Raw genomic sequence first — 24,829 nt, forward strand, 5'->3', positions numbered from 1 at the left:
GGTTTCAGTTTCTGTATATCCTCTCCAACACTTACTTGTCAGACTATAATTTTTTTAACCGCATCCCACAGTAAGAAATATTTTACATTCTTACCCAGTTTATCCACACACAAATAACTGAAACAAAAGCTTTTTGAAAGACTACTTATACTCCGTGTGATGCAGTCTGACATTTTGTATTTCATTCTGTTCTTTTTCTTTAGCACAGACATCTTGGCTCTGACCCGTTAAAACTGATTTCACAATTCACTAGTTGTGACCCGCAGTGAGGAAAATACTAGGCTGTTTTAACCTTTTCATTTCACACAAGAGGAAATTGAGGCCCTGAGAGATGACTTTTTCAGCAGATGATACTGCTAATTAGTTGTAGATTAAAGATTAGAACCCATGTCTGTTGGCTTCCTGCTTTAACTTTTTTTTTTTTAATTTTTTTTCAACGTTTATTTTATTTTTGGGACAGAGAGAGACAGAGCATGAACGGGGGAGGGGCAGAGAGAGAGGGAGACACAGAATCGGAAACAGGCTCCAGGCTCTGAGCCATCAGCCCAGAGCCCGACGCGGGGCTCGAACTCACGGACCGCGAGATCGTGACCTGGCTGAAGTCGGACGCTTAACCGACTGTGCCACCCAGGCGCCCCTCCTGCTTTAACTTTTGACATCTCGAATTTAGTTGCCCTCATATTCAGTTCTTTCTTTTCTTTTCTTTCTGGAGTGGTAAAATGTGAATCGCTAAGGGTGAATTCTGTAAGCACCCCATGAAAGTTGCTCTGATTCTTTGGTGAGCAGTTTCCAGAAGTGGAATTGCTTCTCAGAATTACACAACCTCCTTTTCATTATTCTTGCTCTGCATCTTAGTGGGTTTTTTTAAATGTTTGTTTGTTTGTTTGTTTGTTTGTTTGTTTATAGAGTGAGAGCAAGCAAGGAAGGAGCAGAGAGAGAGAGGGAGAGAGAGAATCCCAAGCAGTCCCCACACTGTCGGCGCAGAGCCCTCCACGGGGCTAGATCTCATGACCATGAATGAGATCATGACAGCCGAAATCAAGGGTTGGATGCTTCGACTGAGCCACCGAGGCACCTCTCTCTTAGTGTTTAGAGATCAAAATATCCTTAAAAAGTGATTTTTTTAAAGAGACAAAATGTTGCTAAGGTGATTCTGTCTTGATACAAACATCTACATCCTTGTTGACCCCTGGGAATTTGATCATTGCTACAAATTTCTTATTGTCTAGGATACATGTTTCTACAGAGACCTGGCTAAAACTATTCCAAGAAGAATAGCAGTGATAATTCTTACAGACTTGTAAACTTGCCTATAGACTTGTCTGTCACAGTGTGGCTGAATAATAGAGTAGTGAGCCTTTTAGGTGCAGTATTTGAAGTTATTTAGTCGTTCTATTTTTTTCATATTCCTTGAGTTTAACTCAAAAGTTTGAATAAACTAAAATTACTAAGTCACAGTTCTGAAAAATGATATGTGCTTTCTCAACAACTAGCCTTAAGACTGCATAACAAGCATTCATTTTTTTGTACTGATAGTGTTTTGGATGAAATTTAAACCTGATGTAATTTCATTCAAAACATATGCAAAAAGTTCCTTCTATTTAAATTTTTTAATGTTTATTTATTTCTGAGAGAGAAGGGGGGAGGGGCAGAGAGAGAGGGAGACACAGAATCTGAAGCAGGCTCCGAGCTGTTAGCACAGAGCCTGATGTAGGGCTTGAACTCACGATCATGACCTGAGCCAAAGTCAGATGCCTAATTGAGCCACCCAGGTGCCCCAAAGTTCCTTCTATTTAGAAAGCAATGTACTAGATGCTAAGAGGGCAAGAGGCAAAATAGATCTGTCCCCTGATCCCAAGAATCTTTCTGTCAAGTAGAATTTATAAAATTATAATAAAATAAAGGAAGTGACCTATGCTGATTGGGAATAGGGCCAGGGCAGTTCAGGAAAGGGTTCTTTGAGGAGGTGATCTTTACTGGAGTCTTGAAAGGTGGATAGTTGAGGAAGGGATAACATTCTAGGTGGAGTGAAAAAATATATGGTGTATCAAGGGAGTAGAAACTGGTAATGACATAATTTTGGAGATTCTCTTTTCATGTCAAAATTCTATGAAGTTAGGCTTCTCCCTATCAGAGAAAGAATTTAAAATAAATAAAAGGAATGCTAGAACGAATCTTGTGATACTAGATTATTTGATGCTAGATTATGTGTGTGTGTGTGTGTGTGTGTGTGTGTGTGTGTGTGTGTGTGTGTGTAAACAGGTAGATAAAGAAATAAATATATATATTCCTGGTTCTATCCCCCCAGGCAGCCTAGAAGCAGTGACATCTCAGTAGCAATGAGAACATGTAGTATCCAGATTTGGTTTCTCCAATAAAAGGAATCACGACTCCTTGTAGTACTTGATTCCAGGCCTGGGGCCAGGCAAATACAAGACAAGTTTGGGTCATCTTATAGTGCTACAAAGTAAGAATGTGCTTAAAAAAAAAAAAAAGTTGGTGGCATATTGAAAGGACACTAGAGCCAAGCTGAAAGAGCTCCAAATGACCAAAGCTGGGAACAATTTGAGCAACAAAACAAAATTACCCAGGGAATAGAATAATACAGGAATTATTATAACTCGGGAAATAAAATAAATATCCATGAGTCTCTCCTAATATTAATAATGATTGAATAAATAAACAAGGGAGAAGGGACAATTCTTCCTTACAGAAGAATCCCAAGTAATAAATGCAGAAGGAATGAGGGCAAGGGAAAAATCACCATTAGAACAGCACAGTAATAATTGCTGAAGGCAAGATCAGTGCATGAATGCTAAAATTAGTAAAAGTTTAAGGAGGAATAGGATTAAAGGATCTCCCCCCAAATATTTACAAATTATAAAGGGAAACATAGTAACTTTACAGTGGTGAAACCCGGCAGGCACTACCCTAACCGAATGATCAAGGTTAACATCACCATTAACAAGACATCAGCATCATGAGCCTTGTGATATGATGCACTGAGGAGGAAGGCACATCAGACTCTCTAGTATTCCTCCCAAAATTCTAGAACTTCACTCTAAATCTGAGAAAGTATCATATTTTAAAAAGTGACCTACTCCTTCTGGCCCCCCCCCCTTTTTTTTTTAAGGATTGTGAGATATTCCAGGCTCATCTGGTATTTCCCTGCCCCAGCTCTGGAATCAACCACTTCTTCAAGGAGCCCTGGTTCTTTTTATTGGAGACACCAAGAAACCCAAATTGAGGGACATTCTATTTAATACCTGACCAGTACTCTTCAAAAGTGTCATGGTCACAAAAGACAAAAACAGAGGGACGGTCATAGACATTGGAAGAGACTTAAGAAGCCATGACCATTAGGGGCACCTCGGTGGCTCAGGGGTTAAGTGTCCGACTTCGGCTCGGGTCATGGTCTGACTGCTCATGAGTTCGAGCCCTGCATCAGGCTCTGTACTGACAGCTCAGAGCCTGGAGCCTGCTTCGGATTCTGTCTCTGTCTCTCTGCCCCTCCCTCCCTTGCTTGCTTGCTCCCTCTCACTCTCTCTCTCTCAAATATAAAATAAAACATAAAAAAGAACAAAACAAAATGAAGCCATGACCATTAAATGTAGTGTAGGATTCTGGAACAGAAAAAAGACTCTAGTGGAAAAACTAGTAGAATTTGAATAAAGTCTATAGCTTAATTAATAGTATTGTACCAATGCTGATTTCTTAATTTTGATAATTGTGCTGTGGTAATACAAGATAAAACTAGATGAAAGGTACACGGGAACTTTTGTACTTTATTTGCAACTCTTGTGTAAATCTAAAATTGTTTCAAAATAAGTTTTTAAAAAAAACTTAACTTTCAAAAGCTTTCAGTCACTGTTTTGGTAAAAAAATATGTACACTTAGAAATAAATGTAGTTTATATTCTGAAAAAACATCATATGGGAACATTTTCACGTTGCTTTTGTTTAAAATTTCCCTTTGCACCTTGAAGGTTTTTTTAGGTTGTTTTTTTTCTTTTAATCAGTTGCTCCTATGGTGCCTGGTTGGCTCTTTTGCTAGAACATGCAACTCTTGATCTTGAGGTCATGAGTTTGAATCCTATATTGGGTGTAAAGATTACAAAAAAATAAACAAACAGGGGGCACCTGGGTGGCTCAGTCAGTTAAGCTCTGATTTCAGTTTAGGTCATGATCTCATAGCTCGTGGGTTTGAGCCCTGCGTCAGGCTCTGTGCTGATAGCTCTGAGCCTGGATCCTGCTTCGTATTCTGTGTCTCCCTCTCTCTCTGCCTCTCCTCTGCTCATGCACTGTCTCTCTCCCTCTCTCTCAAAAAAATAAAGTAAATCTTTAAAAAAATTAAAAAGAAATAAAAAACTGCAATAGTTGCTCCCTTTTACCTGCTGACATTAAAATCAGAAAGAGTTCTTGATAGAAAAGAAACAAGAAACGTTTAAAACTTTACAGTCTATTTTTTTTTTAATTTTCTTTTAATGTTTATTTTTGAGAGAGAGAGAGACAGAGTGTGAGTGGGTGAGGGGCAGAGAGAGAAGGAGACACAGAATCTGAAGCAGGCTCCAGGCTCTGAGCTGTCAGCACAGAGCCTGACACGGGGCTCGAACCCACGAACTTTGAGATCATGACCTGAGCCAAAGTCAGACGCTCAACCGACTGAGCCACCCAGGTGCCCCTACAGTCTATTTCTAAACATTCTTTTTATTTTTTTTTTTAAGTTTATTTATTTATTTTGAGAGAGACAGCATGGGGGGGTGGGGGGACAGAGAGAGTGGGAAAGAGAATCCCAGTCAGGCTGTCAGTGCAGAGCCTGACGTGGGGCTTGAACCTACAACCCATGAGATCATGACCTGAGCCAAGATCAGAGTCAGACAGTTAACCAACTGAATCACCCAGGTGCTCCAACATTTTCTTTTAATGAATGGGTTTGTACTTTGTTCTCTCTAATCTGTGTGTGTGGAGGAGGGGTGGGGGCTGTGTTCAGGCAACTCTGCCTCTTGCACAAGTAACAAAAAGCAAAACAAAAAGAGTGGGGGGAGAAAGATATGATGAGATTAGGAGATTAGATTTATAAGAACAGGAATAGTATTAACGACAGTTCATTTGCTTTTGTCCCGTCCGTCCTGGATTCTGCAAGACAGTTTGCTTAGTTAGGTTAAGTCTGGAAATGCATTTATTACAGTAGGACTCCTGGAGCAGTCACAGGTCTCACCCTCAGCAATAGCTTGAGGAAGCAGATACCTGGGGCCAAATTTCCCAGTGAGTCATTGCCCAACCCTTAAACTTTAAAGAACCTTTGTTCAAGAGATTTTTATCAACAAGCTATAGCTCCCCATAGGACATTCAGCCGTCTTACCTCAAGCTACCTGGTGTGATAAAAGAACTTTGAGCTGGGAATTAGAACTCTGGCTTTCATACTTAACTAGTTGTGGAGCTAGGGAAAATTATTGGACCTTCATGTGGCTCAATTCCCTTATTGTATAAAGGGGGATTTGGTTACTTGGTTTCTAAGCTTCCCTTTTGTTGTTAAAATCTGCCCTATGCATCTAAAACTGAAGACTTCTTCCTTCTTAGCAAACAGTTTCCCTTTCTATGTGTCCCATTATTATTTGTGATACCACCGTCCTTCCAATGTCTGAGGCTAGAAAATCTTAGAGATATTTCTGTTATATCCATTTCCTTTAAGTCTCGAACACAGTTGACAACCAATCCAGCCATTCTTCCCTCACAGTTGAAGTGGTGTTGGTAGCATGTATACTAAGATTGGAACGATCCAGAGAAGATTAGCATGGCCCTTGCTCAAGGGTGACACACAGTTAAAGTGGTAGTAGAATGCGTTTGACCTAAGAGGCTGGGTTTTAGAGTCTGAACACGCCTTCTGCTTGGGCCATATATTAGCTACATGACCTTTGGCACATTACTCAACCTCAATGAACCAGGTTTTGTTTTTGTTTTTGTTTTTGCTTTTGTTTTTAATGGAAATAACACTAGTCTATCTCCAGGGTTGTTGTAAGGCTTAAATGAGTTAGTAAGTGTCCAATAAGTGATAGTGCCTTTTATTATTTGCACGTAGCAGTGCAGTGGATTAGATCTTAGAGTCAAATGGGCCTTTGGAAAAAAAAAAATAGTCAAAGGTATGGTAGCCAGGGGTGCACGGGTGGTTCAGTCGGTTAGGTGTCCGACTCTTGGTTTTGGCTCAGGTCATGATCTCACGGTTTATGAGTTCGAGCCCCACGTCAGGCTCTACGCTATCAGAGTAGAGCCTGCTTGGGATTCTCTCTCTCCCTCTCTCTCTGCCCCTCCTTCATGCACATTCTCTCTCTCTCTCTCAAAATTAATAAACTTAAAAAAAGGCATTGCAGCCCAAAGACTCCCTAGATGGGTCTTTCCAGGCATTGGTACATGCCCTCTCACTCTTAATAAGATTTCTAGGATTAGGAAGTTGTCCTAAAGTCTGAGAATGGGATTCCCATCTGAGAGAGAGTTGGTAAGGAGGGAGAGATATCACACCTTTAATTCAACCCCATGAAAGTCAAGATGTTCACAGTGGAGAGTATTTCAAGAAGGCCCTAGTTAATTCTAAGTTTCACTGAAAGACCAGATGATTTATCTCTGATGCTGGCCATTCTGGGAAGATAATTGCCACTACACTCTTGCTGAAAGATAATTTGTATGGGTTTGCAGCTAAGTGATTCAAAACTTTTGCTACCCAATTTTCTACCATGGCCAAAAGTGATGGTTTTAATCATTATTCATTACTTGTAGTGGAAAGAAAATTGACTTTGGAAATCAGAGAGAATATGGATTTGAATCCCAGCTCTGCTACTTATGACTAAAAGATGATTGTACAGTTATTTAATATCTCTGAATTTCGGTTTTTCAACATAAATATGAGATAGTAAAACCAATCTTGTAGAGCGGTTATGAGAAATAAGTGAAATATGTACTTCATGTAAGTAGATGTTTTAAAATGTTCATTTCTGGGGCACCTGGGTGGTTCAGTCGGTTGAGTGTCCAACTCTGGATCTCAGCTCAGGTCATGATCTCATGGTTCATGAGATTGAACCCCTCATTGGGGTTCTTGGGATTCTTGCTCTCCCTCACCCTCTGCCCCTCCCCTGCTCATGCACTTGCTCTCTCTCTCAAAAATAAATAAAAATACACATGTAAAAAATAAATAAAAGAAACGTTCATTTCTTTCCAGGAGTGTGAAACCTCGGCCTGGAATTTTTAGCTTCCTAAAATCACTAGGATTTTTCTTGCAGGCATGTATATTTCAACATATGTAAAACAAAACTCATAATTCTCCCACTTCTTCCTATGTTTACTGTCTCTCTTAATGGCATCAACAATCTTCTAATCATTCAAGTTTGATGATTCCAATTTTGATTCCTTCTCTAACTGTAAATCCATTTTATTCTAAGAACTGTAAATTCTCTTCCCACCTTTCCATTCCCACCTATGCTAATGTAAACCTTGATTACCTCTCACTTAGACAGTTTTAGGATCTTTTTGACAAGTAAATTAGACTCCAGTCTTTGCCCCCCCACTTATCACATTATACACTGCTGCAGAATCAGCTTTTAAAACATGGTTCCCATTATGTTACTTGCTTTTTCAGAAACTTCCCAGGTTCCACCATAGAGACTGTGGGCGATTCACTATAGAACTTTTATCTTACAGATATAGATGTTGGGCTCAGGGAAATCATTCTTTTGGGAGTGGCACATTAAGACTAGACCTTATCTCTGCTCACTCACAGGCTAGTTCTTTCCAGTATTGGAATATGGCTCAAACTCCTTAACATGGTTTGCAAGGATTTTCCCATTCTGGGCCCATTCTTTCCCTACCTTATCTTCCACTACTTTTGTACCTACAGTCAAATCCATTAAAGTATTCTATGCTATTTCAGCTCCCTAACAGTATAATGCTGTTCTCCCTACCTGAGATGCACTTTCCTCCTCCTGGCCTCAGTTGATGAAGGTCTGCCCCTCTGTAAGTCCCAAATCAATCTGATGTCTCTTCCCTTCCCTCCCATCAAGCCAGAAAATCAAATTCCCTACTCCTAGACCACACATTGCCTCTAACCATATTCTGCTTCGTGCTATAATTATTGTGTACGTGTCAGCAAGCCCCAGCCAGGGCAGGCCCTCTCCCTATACCTTATAGAAAGTAGCTAGTTACTCGGTAACCTGATACCAGCGTCTATCAAAAAGCGTGTACTCATTCTCGCCTTTATCTGTTTCATAGGGTGCTGCTAATCACATTACTAAGAAATGATAGTATGCTTCTGTAAAGAGAAGTGTGGAGATGGTGTGAGCCATCTCATTCCTTGAGCAAAAAGTGTGCTTATCACAGCCTTATACCAAGATAGATATTCTGAGTTTTGCTGGATTTCTGGCCAATGTTAATCAAAACCATGGAATTAGACTTGGGAATTAAATAACCCCCCCCTTTTTTAACCATACTCAGTCCCTCAAATAATGAATGATTTTTCCTTTTTAGAAACAAATTTGAGAACATATCTTCTGTATTTTTTTCTTTGATCCAGAATTGATTGCTATAGAAGCACTGACGACTTTTATACCCACACCTACATTGAAAGCATAATTGTACTCAACAGTGTCTTGAAGTGTGATTCAGTATTTCCTAACCTTGGCTCAAAGGGTCATTACTGTGATGTTGCGTAACTGAGTTTAGCAGAATTGTTTTTGCTTCTGTATCTTTTTCTTATTACAGTAAGGGCTGACAATGTTCAACGGGTCTGTCAGATTCAGACTGGGAAGCAGATAAACAAGTAAATACATATTATTTGATACACTGACGTTTACTTCAAAGAACATGTGTAGAATTAAGATTATCTTATCCAGGAAGAGAGAGATTCTTGAAAAACCACTATGTATTACTTACTCTGTGTCAGGGTCTTTTCTTTATCTTATTTGTTCCTCATAAGGATATTATGAAGGAAGTACTATTGCTATGGATGAGAAATCTAAGTTTTAGGGATGGGGCCAAAACTCCCACTTAAATGCATCTGTGTCTAATACCAGAGCTCCTTATCATGAGGGGGTTCTATGTTACCTTCCAACATGGGGATTAAAACAAACAAGTAAAAACCACAAAACTCTCATTGTTTTCACACAAGACTTTAGTAGGAAGAACGAGTACTGCGTGTGGAAAAGTAGTGTGCTCTTTAAGGTTGCTTATCACTTGCTTTGCATAACAGAACTTTCAGTGTAAAATGGCAGCCCAGGTTGCTTGGTTAAGCCCACTGGGTTCTGTTGTTGTCAAGGTTGCTAGAAACAGTACATGATGAACTCTGCATTCTGTCAGATCAGTTATGCTCTGCAGTTGTCAAGAGACCTGCAAGTAGTACTTTATCTATAGTTTTCACTCTTCAAATAAGGAAACTATGGACTCATTTCTTTTTTTTTTTTTTTCAACGTTTATTTATTTTTGGGACAGAGAGAGACAGAGCATGAACGGGGGAGGGGCAGAGAGAGAGGGAGACACAGAATCGGAAACAGGCTCCAGGCTCTGAGCCATCAGCCCAGAGCCCGACGCGGGGCTCTACCTCACGGACCGCGAGATCGTGACCTGGCTGAAGTCGGACGCTTAACCGACTGCGCCACCCAGGCACCCCACTATGGACTCATTTCTAATCTTACCTTTTCTGGACAAAGGTTGGAACTCCTTTGCTAACTACTAGGGCAAAAACACCTTTGGCAATTTCTGGGGCAAAACCGAAACAATCCAGATTAATGGGCAGGGACTAGGTGATTTCAGAGGCATAGCTTTATGTATTCTTTGACTTGAAGCAATGTTAGAAAAGAATTACAGAATAGAGGTTTTTGTCGCCTGAATTTAAAGTACATTATATTTCTCCATGTTGTCAAGATTGTTAAAATGTAAAAATAATAAGTATATAACAATAGTCAATTCTGATATGTATACTTAAATTGCTCTTAATACGTTATAACCTACTTAATATTTTAAATATATCCTCTCCTTAAATCCATATCAAAACACCCACAATGGTAAGTATTATCCTCATTTTTCAGCAGAAGAAAGTAAAACTATATATATTAAATTATATAGGTTGTTCACGGTGACAAAAGTTATGATTTAGCTGAAGATTATCTCAACTTAAAGCCCTCACTCTTTATCTTATACCATGCTGTGTCCCCAGCTCTCTCTCTAAACCAAGTGGTCAGTGATGCACAGTTTGGGGAGAAAGGGCAGCCAAAAGAAACTTGGACGTAGGTAGAACCTAATTTGGACCTGAATCTACACAGATGCCAAGTGTACTTCCCTTGGGATGTAACTCAGAAGAGTGGAACATTTCACTCCAAATGTGACTTTGGAACAGATTTAAGTTCAGAGGGAGGCCAATTGATGTTTGCACAGTGAGGTCAGTCATAAAATGATGGAACTGGAAGGGACCTTAGAGATCATCTGGTCTAACCTTCTCATTTTACAGGAAACTACAACCCAGATATTGAATCATTTGACCAAGGTTACAGTTTTTGAGAGAGAACTGGTAGAGGCAGTGGTGTGGTCTGCTGGCCTAGGTAGAGCTCTGTGTTCTCTCTTCTGCCACACCACTGCGAGCCCTTGGCTGCTAGAGAATCCTCTTCTGTGTCTAATACTCTGACTTTCTTTATTGCATAGGTATTTCAGTATCTGTAGACAAGATGGAATCAACTCCATTTAATAGACGGCAATGGACTTCAGTATCATTGAGGGTAACGGCCAAAGAACTTTCTCTTGTCAACAAGAACAAGTCATCAGCTATTGTAGAAATATTCTCCAAGTAAGTGCTGATCTTTGTCCAAGAGGACCATCTGTCTTGAGCAAACATTACCACCTGTCAGGGAAATCAGTAAAGGAAGTACATGGTGTAAAATGGCTTTATTGAGGGGCACTTGGGTGGCTCAGTCCATTAAGTGTCCAGCTATTGGTTTCGGTCAAGTCATGATCTCATGGTTCATGACTTTGAGCCCCACTCGGGCTCCGCTGCTGGCAGTGTGCAGCCTGCTTGGGATTCTCTCTCTCTCTCTCTCTCTCTGCCCCTCCCCTGCTCGTTCTCTGTCTCTCTCAGAATAAGTAAACTTTAGAAAAAAAAAAGTCTAAAAAAATGGCTTTATTGAGCACCTTCTGAATTTTAAGCACCATACAAGACACGGTGGAGGAGGAGGATAATAATCAGGAAACACATTCTCTATCCTTGAATTTTTGTTTAGTTAGGGAGAGAAAAAGTTACACACAAAAGATAATTATAAAACACATAATTATTAAGCAAAATGTCAGCAAGTCCAAAATGAATGGAACTAAGGACTAGAAACAATAGGAGAGAAAGAGTGACCATCATGGGCAGAAGCTAATCAGGAAGGCTTTTTGGTTGAGATGCATTGTGAGGCAAGCATTGATTTCGTTGAAGGAAGCGTTAGTACACTCTATACCTGCATTGTCCAGTATAGTAGCCACTACATATGTGCCTATTTAAATGTAAATTAATTGGGGCGCCTGGGTGGCTCAGTCGGTTAAGCGGCCGACTTTGGCTCAGGTCATGATCTCGTGGTCCGTGAGTTCGAGCCCCACGTCGGGCTCTGTGCTGACAGCTCAGAGCCTGGAGCCTGTTTCAGATTCTGTGTCTCCCTCTCTCTGACCCTCCCCTGTTCATGCTCTGTCTCTCCCTGTCTCAAAAATAAAACGTTAAAAAAATTTAAAAAAAAAAAAGTAAATTAATTAAAATTAAATAATACTTAAAATTCAGTTCATCAGCTGCACTAGCCACATTTCAAGCATCCAAGAGTTACATGTAGCAAGTGGCTACCATTTTGGAAATCACAGAAACATTTCGTCAATGCACAAAGTTTTGTTGAACAGTGAAAACTGTGTAGGCAACCTCCGGCCCACTAGCTGCCTGTTTTAGTAAATAAAGATTTATGGGAACATGGCCATTTCTATTTGTGCATTGTCTATGGCTGCTTTCGTGCTATAGCTGCAGAGTTGCAGCAGAGACCAGATGGCCTCAAAGTCTAAAATATTTACTACCTGGTCCCTTAAGAAAAAGTTTGCTGACCCCCTACTCTGGACCATGAGTTCTTTGATATGAGGGCCCCTTTCCCACTTATTTTATATGCCTAGTGTATAGCATGGTGACTGGAATGTGGTAGGCACTCAACAGATGTTGAAAGAATGGTATATGTAATATACCAGGGACGCACAAACACATTGACTTCACTCAAAGGGAGACGCCATACTGGGGAGGAGCTTAGGACAGCTGATAGGTTTACCTTACTAGTAGAGTTTGTTAATTAATAGGAAGCTCGATACATTTAAGAGATAAAACATGGTCAAGGTTTGAAGAAAGAAATTCTGGGAGCTGTATCTAGGATATAGCTAAATAACAATAGGACATTTTTAAATCTACCGTGTCACCTTTTCTTCAGGAACAAATCCATCAAGCACTTGCTCTGTGGAAAACACTGCCCTTCCAAATTGTTGGCTTTGTTTACCGCTCAAGGTGGAATGAAGGTGGGGGGAGACTGCATAGGCCGTTTATCTTCTACATTATGCATTTTGTATTGTTGTAATTTTATGGCAAACATGTATTATTCTTACCAAAAAAAAAAAAAAAAAAGAAAGAAAGAAAAAGAAAATCAATGAAGATATTTTATTTTATTTATTTATTTTTTTTTAATTTTTTTTTCAACGTTTATTTATTTTTGCGACAGAGAGAGACAGAGCACGAATGGGGGAGGGGCAGAGAGAGAGGGAGACACAGAATCGGAAACAGGCTCCAGGCTCTGAGCCATCAGCCCAGAGCCTGACGCGGGGCTCGAACTCACGGACCAGGAGATCGTGACCTGGCTGAAGTCGGACGCTTAACCGACTGCGCCACCCAGGCGCCCCTCAATGAAGATATTTTAGAAAAAAGGGACAGAGAGCCTGAAAGGTAGTAAGACTTATTTTTAATATTTTTTTGAAGCGTCTGGGTGACTCAGTCAGTTAAGCGTCTGACTTCAGCTCAGGTCATGATCTCACAGTCCATGAGTTCAAGCCCTGCGTTGGGCTCTGTGCTGACAGCTCAGAGCCTGGAGCCTGCTTCAGGTTTCAGGTTCTGTGTGTGTGTGTGTGTGTGTGTGTGTGTGTGTGTGTGTGTGTGTGTCTGCCTCTCTCCTGCTCACACTCTGTCTCTCTAACTCTCAAAAATAAATAAATGTCATTTAAAAAAATTTTTTTAACATTTATTTTTTTGGGGAGTGGGTGGGGAGAGTGCAAGCAGCGGAGGGGCAGAGAGAGGGAGACAGAGGATCTGAAATGGGCTCCATGCTGACAGGCTGACAGCAGCAAGCCTGATGTGGGGCTCAAACCCACGAACTGTGAGATCATGACCTGAGCTGACATCAGATACTCAACTGACTGAGCCACCCAGCTGCCCCTGGGAAGGTAGTAAGACTTAATCCCTGACCTCAAGGAAACTGATGGTATAAATTAGTATGGTTTATATGGTAGCTGAAGTCCCTGAACCTCCTTCATCTTAAGAATCACCTGGGGTACTTACTAATAATATGGTGCTCCGGTTATCTATTGCTCATTAGAAAAAAAAATCTCCAAAATTTAGTGGCTTGAAATACTAACATTTATTTTGCTTGTGAATCTCCAATTTGATGCTTCTGTTAGCATCAGCCAAGGTGGCTCAAAGATGGGCCCATAGTCCTCTAAAGACTCACTCACTCGCAAGTCAGGTCATTGCTGTTGGCAGTCATCTGGGATCTCAGCTGGGGCCCTGGTCAGAATACCTACACATGGCTTTTCCATGTGGCTGCGTGGCTTAGTTGGCTGGGTGCCAAGGGCAAGCATCCAGAGACAGAGGGAGGGAACAAAGGAAGAAGGGAGACAGGATCAGGAGTTGTGTGGCCTTTTATGACCTGGCCTCAGAAGTTACACAGAATCATTTTTGCCACATTCTCTTCAAGTTGGCCCACATTCAGAGGGACGAGAACTTGACTCTACTTTTCGTTGGGAGGAATGTCAATTTTTGTTTTTAATGTCTATTTTTGAGCGAGAGGAGGGGGAGAGGGGCAGAGAGAGAGAGGGAGACAGAGGAGCTGAAGCAGGCTCTGTGCTGACAACAGACGGTCCGATGCAGGGCTTGAACTCATGAACCATGAAATCATGACCTGAACCGAAGTCAAACGCTTAACCAGCTGAGCCACCAGGCGCCCCAGGAATGTCAAAGATATTTTTGGACATGTTTTAAAACTATCCTATATGGCTTCCCTGGCTCCTCCCCTAAAGAGTCTGATTTGATGTGTCTGGGATGGAGCCTAGGAATTTGTGTTTTCAACAAGTATCCCAGGTGAATTTTACTTTCAGGGAGGTTTAGGGAGCACTGGTAGTAAAAGATATTCTATCAGGCTTATGATAGGTTCAAACAAAGGATTGTGGAAACTAACCATGAATAAAGGGAATGGGAAAGCAAGCAGTCTAGCATGGAGAGATACAAAAGGGAGAAGGGACTAGTACGGTTTAGTTTGAGCCGGATGATAGATGGCCTTGAATGCCATACTGAGTTCAGGATTTATTTAGTTAGATAAACAAGGGAAACAATTGAAGGTTTTTGTGTAGACAGAATGACATGATCAGACTTGTATTTTAGAAAGATGCTTCTGGCAACAGTGTAGAAAGGTAGACTGGAAAGGTGAGAGATTGATAGCATGGAAACAAGTTGTGAGGCTCTCTTGAGAACCCAAGTGAAAGCTATTGAAGGTGGGGGGCAGCAGGAATGGAGAGGAAGGGAAAGAACTGAGACAGTGTTGAGATGTGATTAATGGGAGTTGGAAACTCCCTCTTCTGCAGAGAAACTTCTCCACATTCTTACCCTTTTCACCCTCCCTAGCCCCACCTCTCTTCAGCTGAACTTGGCTTTCCCTCCACTTGCCTTCTGTCTCTGAGCAGTGGCCGCCTGCTGCTTCTGCACATGCTGGGGCTGGGAGTCAGGGTTGCTGCTGTCCTAAATCTCCACTACTGGTTTCCATCGATTGTTTTTCATTCCTTGTTCTGAAGTTCTAAACCTGTGCTTTGAGGCTCACATCTAACTGTACTGTACTCTTTCTCTATTCCCCTTTCTTGCAGTGGTATGCCAGCCACCTGGCCAAGCTCCCCTCCCCCGCTTTGCTGGGGACAGTAGCTTCCAGCTTCATTCTCTCCTCCGTGTTTCGATGAGGCAGACCTTCCTTCTGCAGGATGTTCATCCTTCCTCCAAATGCTAGTAGTACCCCCACGACATTGTGACATCCAAAAAAGAAAAAAGAGGTGGAAGGGAAACCTTAGGAAGATTCCCTCACATGTTTCCAGATGTCCCCCAGGGCCCATAGTGCCCCCCAGTGAAGAATCACTGGTCCACATAAATGACCTGTCTCATACTCTGAACTCATAATTTCTTGACCTTCCCTACTTCTTCAACCGACACATTGTCTCCCATGGCCCTGCATCCAATCCCAACCTTATCTCATGCAGAATCCATCTCTGGAATGTGCATTTTTTAATACCTCTCTGATTGGAGCTTCCTGTGCTAATACTCTTCCGCTCCCTTATTCCCACTGACACTGCTCTCAGGCCAAAGCAGGACGCCCAGGCCGTGGATGTCAGTCTCCTTCTTGGCTTCACTTCCTTCCCTGCTTACCTCAGTTGGTCACTTCAGTGAAACTCTCACCCCTTCTTCAGTTCCTTTCCCAGCCCATTGTTCTGTCATGGCCTCGCCCAGCCGGTTCTCAAGATAGAGGAACTGGGTCTTTTAGAACTGATGAGAGTTAGGAGGTTGGGAAAAGCAGTTCATCTTAGGGGCCTTCTTAATCTTACAGAGAGAAAGCAAAAAGTCATCTTAGAGGTTACCTTCTCCTAGCATAGCAGGGTGACTGTCTTTTCTCCATGAAGGTTATAAGGGCAAATGGCAATTATGCAAAACTAAATCCTGAACTCATTAACAGAATCGATGTGCCAGGCTTCATGCTAGATTCTTTTTTTTGTTTATTTATTTATTTTGAGAGAGAGAGAGAGAGAAAGCGAGTGTGAGCCAGGGAGGGGGTGGGGTGGAGAGAGAGGATCCCAAAGCAGGCTCAGTGTGGGAGCCCGAAGTGGGGCTTGATCTCACGAACCATGAGATCGTGACTTGATCCAAATTCAAGAGCTGGACGCTTAACAGACTGAGCCACCCCGATGCCCATGTGTTAAACTAGTTTTGAAGGATGAATAGATTTTATTTGGTAGGCTGAGAGGATGGTGGTGACATGGCAGAGAGCCACAGGAGGTCTAAGGCACAGACGTAGTACAGGGTGTGATGTGCACTTGGGACAAACCAGAGAATCAGCCTGAATCTCTTCTCCAGGTTTCATGCTCAATGGAGACCCTGAATCAACGTTGCTGATCTTGCTCAAGGCTTTTAGGGTTCACTTACTATAGGTTTCCAAAGCAGATTGCAGGACTGTGTTCCACAAAGCATATACTCATCTCTGCTTCCAACACCTGGTGACCTGATTTTCTCTTATTTTGAAACACTCCCTATTATGGGGTTTGGAATGAACAAATTCTGTACAAGCCTAGTTAAGAGACTGTAGGAAACCTGAGGAGGTTTCTGATCAGAGATTAATATAAAAGTGGCATTTGGAAGCTTAATCTGGCTCATGTTTGTAGAATTAGCTTGGGCTTTACTTTCTAACTGCTAACATGTTTTACATTTATTTGTATATAAGAGTAACTTTTTTGGGGTGCCTGGGTGGCTCAATTGGTTGAGCGTCCGACTTCGGCTCAGGACATGATCTCATGGCTTGTGAGTTCGAGCCCCATGTCAGGCTCTGTGCTGACAGCTCAGAGCCTGGAGCCTGCTTTGGATTCTGTGTCCCTCTCTCATTCTGCCCCTCCCTCCCTCCCTCATGCTCTGTCTCTCTCAAGAATAAATTTTTTTAAAGAAAGAAAAAAAACATTAAAAAAATTTAAGAGTGATTTTTCTAGCATAGATCTTAGGTCTCATGAGTACTTTATAGCTCGACTTAATTCTTTTACTGAACCTCTATACTATATACATCATTAAACTTGAGGTAAGGAAGGTCCTATTGATGAGTTGGTTTGAATAGCTAGCTTTGGGGGCGCCTGGGTGGCTCAGTCGGTTGGGCGTCCGACTTCGGCTCAGGTCATGATCTCCCGGTCCGTGAGTTCGAGCCCCGTGTCAGACTCTGTGCTGACCGCTCAGAGCCTGGAGGCTGTTTCAGATTCTGTGTCTCCCTCTCTCTCTGACCTTCCCCCATTCATGCTCTGTCTCTCTCTGTCTCAAAAATGAATAAACGTTAAAAAAATTTTAAGGAAAAAAAATGAATAGTTAGCTTTGGTTTACTCACCACTAACTTCAGTGTAACATATCCTTTGCTTGATTAAAATTTGACTTTTTTGGTGGAATTTGGTTTCTTTCCAGAAGACTCCTGTTTGACTCTTACATTTTTGGAAGTAAAGAGAATCTGGCTCATTGGTTTTCAACCTATCTGAATTGAGTTCTTCAGAGAAACCTCAGGGGCCAGGTCTGGGAAGATGGGAAGAACGAAAGGACTGAGCGCGAGACCTTCCACACCAGCCGTACTGCTTTGATCTCTTTTATTTGTTAGGTTCTAAATAAGATATCATTTGAGGGCACCTGGGTGGCTCAGTCAGTTAAGCGTCCAACTTTGGCTCAGGTCATGATCTCGCGGTTCGTGGGTTCGAGACCTGCCATCAGGCTCTGTGCTGACAGCTCAGAGCCTGGAACCTGCTTCAGATTCTGCGTCTCCCTCTCTCTCTGCCCCCCACCCCCACTCGCACTCTGTCTCTCTCTCAAAAAAAGAAAAAAGAAAAAGAAAGAAAGAAACATTAAAAAAAGAGATATCACTTGAAGGTAGGATTCTGCAGTGAAAAGAGTTTTAAAACCACCAATCTGGCTAACCTTTGCCCCATTCCTCTGACAGACCAGGAACTTGATGGCCAGTGATTATGACTGAGGCTCCCACCCCAGATAGTGGCAAAGCCAAAGCCAGCACACAGATCCCTGAACCCCACCCCCACACTCATCCCTCCCCTCTATAATACCTCCACCTTCTTATGACTTTACCCTCTCCATAGTCTCAAGAAGGAACCTGGTTCATATTTAGTTTTTCCTTCATTAAGAAAAAATTGACCCTCAGATCTCCCTGGCTACCTTCCTCTTTTTTTTTTTTCTTTTCCTTTTTTGCTCCTCTGTAACATTTTAATGGTGAAATAGTTCCAGAGGAAAATACATTGCCTGAAACTTGGGAGTTTCCATTTTCTCTTTGCTCTCTTTGAGGGCATGCGAGCAAGAGTCATGGCTCAGGAACTCTGTTCTGGCCTTAGAAAAGTTTGAGGCACTGCTATTACTCCCAAGACAATTCTAGCATCCTCCATCAGCTGCCTGCCCCACCGCTGAGCATTAATGAGCAGTTGGAAGATTAAATTCTGTGTGTGAAGAAGAGGATGGTGGACGACAAGACAGTCTGGGAGGGGGAGAGGGATGAGATTTTAATTATAGAAATGTCACTGCAAATATTTTTTCCCCTCCAGTTTGAATCTTCAAAATGCCTTCCCCCTCCCCTGCCCCTGCAAAATCAGTGACCTTCACATTTTGTGTCAGAATTACGCCAGTTGCTCTAAGTGCCTTTGAGGAAAGTCTGAGGCCTGAATCCTACCCCAACGCTGAATTTAGAAGTGTGGCACCCCAGCGTCTCTTAGCATACCGAGAGTGCAAAATGTAAAAAGTACCACGGCCCTGACTTGGAAGAAAGCAGTGGCATGCGACCTTTCTCCCTGCATATCTAATATTTAGCAAGTACTTCATTCTAAATAAAGGACGGGGATATTGGAGTGGAGTTTCAAAACAAAATTCAAGACAGCCAGCGGCAGATATACCTGTGTCTTTCAGATGCCTCTGTGCTAAAAGGAGAGGACTGAAGATGAAAATTATTCTGGTCTTATTTCTTTAAGTCTATGTTTCTGTTAAGACAGAAAAGGGAAGGGAACCTTTGAGCCTATTTACTCAACTAACCACAGTGCAAATACTTTGCCTTGGAGAACAATTGACTAAGAATAAACCTGTCTGCTGATTGGCTCTGGCTCCCATATATTGTGTTATCACTGTAATATACTGTAGATGATTACCCAGGGGGTGTGGAAACAAGGGCCAAGGCCAATTGTAAGTTCATTTCTATCTATAATCCACTTTTCTCTCGCATTTCCCTTTCTAGGGACTCTCAGACAGACATATTAGTACAAGGAAGGGGGAAAATATATGCACAAGGACATTCACCAAAGTACTACTTGTAATGGTGGAAAGCTGGAAATAATCCAAATGCACATAAAAGGAGTGTGGGTAAATTAATTATATTTATAATGGAAGAGGATTGCCAGGGTTACAAGAGGCTGCTGTGTTGCTAAACCCAGGTGTTGGTAGCCTTGGTATCACATGACCTCTCAGCACTTTGTGCCTCCCACATTTTTCCTTCTCTTGGCTTCTCTGCCAGTTTCCTGGTTGTCTGCTACCTCTCTGTCTATTCCTTGTCATTGTCTCTTATGACCTCTTCATCCCCTTTTGACTGCTAAAATGTTAGTCTCCAGGACCTCTTCTCACAGTGCACACTCTTGTAGGTGATATCGTGTATTCCCGTGGCTTTAATACCATCTGTGGACAGACAAGTCCTAAATTTATATTGCTAGTTAGTTAACATGGCTAACGCTGAACTCTTTATCTTCCCCATCCCCAGATTTGCTCCTCCTTCAGAATTCCCCATCCCAGTTAACAGTAATTCCATGAACTCAGCTGCCAAAAACCTGGGACTTGTTCTTGACTGCTTCTTCCCCCTTCCCTCACTACCAGTCCTGTTGATTCTACCTCTGAAATACATCTCAAGCCTACTCACTTTTCTTTCACTCCAGTGTCACCACCCTGGGCCAAGCCAGCATCACCTCTCATTAATGCCACCTCCTTTGTCGGCCCCCCCTAGTCCGTTCTCCACACAGCCTCTAGAGAACCCCTTTATTATTTTTTTTAAGATTATTTCAGGGGAGCCTGAGTGGCTCAGTCGGTTAAGCGTCTGACTTCGGCTCAGGTCATGATCTCACGGCTTGTGAGTTTGAGCCCCGCGTCGGGCTCTGTGCTGATGGCTCAGAGCCTGGAGCCTGCTTCAGATTCTGTGTCTCCCCCTCTCTCTGCCCCTCCCCTGCTCATGCTCTCTTTCTGTCTCAAAAATAAATAAAAACATTTAAAAATTAAAAAAAAGAAAAATGATGAAAGTAATCATAAAATTAAAATAATTAAATTATACATGCTTGTTTATCAAATCTAAAATGCCATCCACTGTAGCCTTGCCACTATTTTATGCATCACTCAGAAAAATACAAAAACACTGCCAATTAAAAGGACCAGTGCTTGCTTAGCACATAAACTTTTCTCCTCACATATCACCCTTATTCATACCTAAAACAGTAAAAACAGTTTTTCTTTAAGTGCCAAATCACATGTAATTTCTTTAAAGACATTTTCAGTGGCATTTAAAATATGTGTAATACCATCAACTACATTGAGCTAAAGTGACAATACCAAGAATTTAGATTACACTCACACATGCACAGGCAGTGTGATAGCTCTCCATCATTTGGCAAGAACTGTAAGATTTCAGAGGCATTAGTGCCCGGGGGAAATGTGCATCCTCGTTCAATGCCATGTTACATCCTTTGGCTAATTGCAAAGTGTTTTTTATGCACGTGATCTCATTTAACCCTCACAGCAACCTTGACAGGAGATCTATAAAGCCATTTTCTAGATAAGGAAACTGAGGTTTACAGAGGTTAAGTGATCACAGTTAATGAGACATCAAAGGGGGATTTAAACCCCAGACTTTCTGCTCTATTTAGTTATTTCCCAGCGTTTGACCTGCTCGCCTTGGACCTGTTAGACCAGACCGGATGTCTGTACCAGTGCAGGAAGTGAGGGCTGCTCTGATTCTCTGCTTCTTCTGCTGGAGTTGATTAAAGACACTTGCTGGCAGAAATATGTAGGCAGAAGTGGTTTTCTTAAAGGATAAAAAAGTAAAAACAGGGCACCTGGGTGGCACAATCGGTTGCGCCTCCGACTTCGGCTCAGGTCATGATCTCGCGATTCATGAGTTCGAGCCCTACATTGGGCTTGCTGCTGTCAGTGCAGAGCCCGCTTCAGATCCTCTGTCCCCCTCTCTCTCTGCCCCTGCCCTGCTTGTGCTCTCTCAAAAATAAATAAACATTAAAAAAAAAAAGTAAAAACATAAATTTAATTTGAGAACATTCTCTTTCTCCCCCCCCCCTTCTCTGAAGGTACCAGAAAGCCGCTGAAGAAGCAAACATGGAAAAGAGAAGAAGTGTAAGTATTGAGGAGCCCCAGGGCATGTGGAACTTCTTGATAAAGCCTGCGTGGTCCAGCCACCTGCAGCCTCTGTGGGGCTCGGGCTCCATGTCAGCTGAGCCAGGCAATGGTGCCAGCTGCTCTGATTTGTGAGCCATTTACTCATGAGGACGTGATTCAGGTGCAGGGAATCTTATTTTTCCACTGAGGTTCTCCTTTTGAACCCCTTTCTCTTCCCTGAGTTGAGTGAAAGATAGAAGGCCAAGTGCTTTGCCCGAGGTTAGTAAAATGGCTTACTAATTCTGCTTAAATTAGAATACAGGGTTTCCTAGGTTCCATCCCTTGTTCCAAATCAAACAACCAGAATTTCTGTATTTCTGCATTTAAATGGTAGCAGCTGTGCCGCTGTCGTCATCCTGGGGTTCTTTGTTTAAAGCACACTTCTTGACCCAGTCTAGTTAGCAAGTTTCTTAGCTGCAGGATCCATCAAAGGCTAAAACCTTAGAACAAGCTCTTTTGCTCTCATTCTCTACTCTCCCTGCTGGCTAGCTTCCAGCTGGGCTGGAGAATGTATTTCTTTTGAAATCTTACTTGATTTAATCTTGTGAGGAAAAAAAATCTCACTTATTTGGGTAAGAATTCTTTAATTTGGCTGGCATTACAGAAACATCCTCCTAGTGGTTTTTAGTACCTAACCTATTTAAGTTAGTGCATAACGTGCCCCTGTCAATTTGTTCTCTCGAAGGGGGTAATGTTGACCAGGTCTTTGGCGTAATTTTCCTGTAATTAAAAAATGGGTCCCTTGTGGTCCACTGTAAGCAAAAGCTACCATCATTTCACTCAACTGCTGGTTTCTTTCCTCCTCTCTCTCCCGCCTGTTATTTTTCCCCTTCCTCTTTTCTTCCTTCCTTCTTTCAGTGGTTCATTTAGCAAGTATTCACGGGTCACCTACTAGGTGCCAAGCACTGTTTTAGGCACTAATACAGACTACGATTCTTCCGTCATGGAGTTTGCGATAGTGGGAGAGACGGACAATAAAGAAATTTTGTCAGGTGGTGGTTAATGCTAAGAAACAACACAAAGTGGGTAGGAGGGATAGAATGTAGGGTGGTCCAGGAACACCTCTGATGAGGGGACACTGGAGTAGAGATCTGAAGATACGAACCAGGGAGAAGAATGATTAGGGCAGAAGGAAGAGCACATGCAAATGCCCTGAGGCAGGAACTTTGTTGATGTGTTTGAGGAATAGGAAAAGCAAAATCATAGCCACTACGAGGACCAGGGCTTTAAGTCTGATCACATGGGGGCCTTCAGAGGGTTTGTGTGCAAAGGAGTGATATTATCTGACTTAAATTTTAAAAAGAGGAGGAAGAAATTCTAGGAACAATGGCAGATGCATGGAGACAAATTATAAAACAATTGCTGTGATTTAGGCAAGAGATGATAATGGACTGGACTGGAGTAGTTATATAGGTGATGAGAAGTGGTCAGGATTTATACTGAAAGTAGAAAAAGAGAAAAATGGCGAATGGCAAAAATAATTTTGGCTCAAACACCTGGAAAAATAACATTAATTGAGATGAAGAAGTCTGTAGGAAAAGCAGGTTTAGAGAAGGGAAAATGGTAGAAGCTCAGTTTGGGGCATGTTAAATGTGAAATGCTTTAAGACTTCCAAGTAGAGATTTTTTTTTAATGTTTATTTATTTTTGAAAGAGAGAGAACAAACAGGGAAGGGGCAGAGAGAACAGGAGAGAGAGAGAGAGAGAGAGAGAGAGAGAGAGAGAGAGAATTCCAAGTAGGCTCCATGTTCAGCACAGCACCCAATGTGGGGCTCGATCCCACAACCCTGGGATCGTGACCTGGGCCGAAATCAAGAGTCGGACCCTTAACTGACTGAGCCACCCAGGTGCCCCCTATGTAGAGATGTTCTATAAGAACTTGAAACTGGAAGAGATGTGAGCTGGAGATAGGATGTGTGTGTATCAAAGTATCCATGGTATTTAAAGACATGAGATGCATGTGATCACTTAGGGAGTGAAAGGAGATAGAGGGGAGGTCTGAGGACTGAGCTCAAGAGCACTTTGATGTTTCAAGTTGGGAGATAAGGAGGAACCAGCAAAGGAGACTGAGTAGGAGCAGCTGGTAAAACGACAGCAGAAACAAGAGTCTGGGTGCCAGAAGCCAAGTGAAGAAAGTGCTTCTAAAAGTTTTGTTTTGCTTCTGAGAAAGAGAGAGAGCACGGGAGGGGCAGAGAGAGAGGGAGAGAGAGAATCCCAAGCAGGCTCTTCACTCTGCAATCCCAATGTGGGGCTCAAACTCACAACCGTGAGATCATGACCTGAGCCAGAATCAAGAGTCGGATGCTTTACCAACTGAGCCACCCAGGTGCCCCAAGAAAGTGCTTCTAAAAGGAGAGTTATCATCAAACACCCAGAAAAAGCTGAGAACTGACTGTTGGAGCAACATGAAGGTCATTGGTCACCTTGTGCTGTTTGGGAGGCCTGACTGAAGTAGGTTCAAGACAGGGGGATGATAAAAGTTGATACCACGAGTGTAGACAAACACTTGTGGAGCCTCTCTTAGGTGCCAGGTGCTGAAACACAAAGAGGAATAAGATGTGGTCCTTGCCTTCAAGGGACTATTTAGAATGTGGAAAATAGAGTTTATAATCCCAGTGCAGTAAGTACCATGTTAGAGAAATACTTATGGTGCTGGGGGAAAGTTTAGGAGAAACTTTTAACCTGGACTATACCATGTCAAGGAAGGCTTCCCAGAAGTGGCGCCTGACTAAGCCCAAAGGATAAATAGGAATTAGTCAAGCAAAGGGGGCAAGGAAATGGCAGAGCAAGTGACACATGCACAGCATGGACACATGAGAACGGGCACATTTGACATTTGAAAAGATGATTGTCACATCCACCAAGATGGAGAGTTCAAGAAAAGAAACAGATTAAAGGGTGAGAGGTAGGGGCGCCTGGGTGGCTCAGTAGGTTAAGCGTCCAACTTCAGCTCAGGTCACGATCTCGCGGTCCGTGAGTTCCAGCCCTGTGTCGGTCTCTGGGCTGGTGGCCCAGAGCCTGGAGCCTGCTTCCCATTCTGTGTCTCCCTCTCTCTCTGCCCCTCCCCTGTTCATGCTCTGTCTCTCTCTGTCTCAAAAATAAGTAAAAAAAAAAAAACGTTAAAAAAAAAATAAATAAAGGGTGAGAGGTAAAGAGAGGAGAAAGGAGACTTCAGCCTTAGGCAAGGATAAGTGTAAGATGTCTATAGGATTTCCAGATAGAATTCCAGGTATGGAGAGGGATCTGGCTAGAGTTATAGGGTCTGAGTCATCTCTAGGCAACTGGTGGGTAAAACCAGAAGGTAGATGACGTCATCTACAGGGAATATGTAAGTGAACAATGAGGAC

General features: G+C 42.3%; 1 protein-coding gene and 1 non-coding gene across 12 annotated transcripts in view; both read left to right on the forward strand.

Annotated features, from left to right (window-relative positions):
* Window positions 1–24,829, forward strand: part of LIMA1 (LIM domain and actin binding 1) — an 81,068-nt gene that overhangs the window by 15,738 nt on the left and 40,501 nt on the right. For 9 of the 11 annotated variants that reach the window (XM_040488165.1, XM_040488166.1, XM_040488168.1 and 6 more), the window contains 2 exons: window positions 10,677–10,818; window positions 21,396–21,441. In XM_040488165.1, the coding sequence (XP_040344099.1) occupies window positions 10,700–10,818; window positions 21,396–21,441 (165 nt within the window). In that variant the 5' untranslated portion in view covers window positions 10,677–10,699. Of the gene's footprint in view, window positions 1–10,676; window positions 10,819–21,395; window positions 21,442–24,829 lie in introns of those variants that run through there. The other 2 variants (XM_040488172.1, XM_040488173.1) reach the window with 1 other exon arrangement.
* On the forward strand, window positions 5,742–5,845 carry LOC121039120 (U6 spliceosomal RNA). The gene has a single exon (XR_005794638.1). It is a non-coding gene; the product is annotated as a U6 spliceosomal RNA (small nuclear RNA).

Source organism: Herpailurus yagouaroundi, unplaced genomic scaffold (genome assembly GCF_014898765.1).
Source record: "Herpailurus yagouaroundi ecotype Mexico unplaced genomic scaffold, PumYag 166, whole genome shotgun sequence".
NCBI classification, from domain to species: Eukaryota; Metazoa; Chordata; class Mammalia; order Carnivora; family Felidae; genus Herpailurus; species Herpailurus yagouaroundi.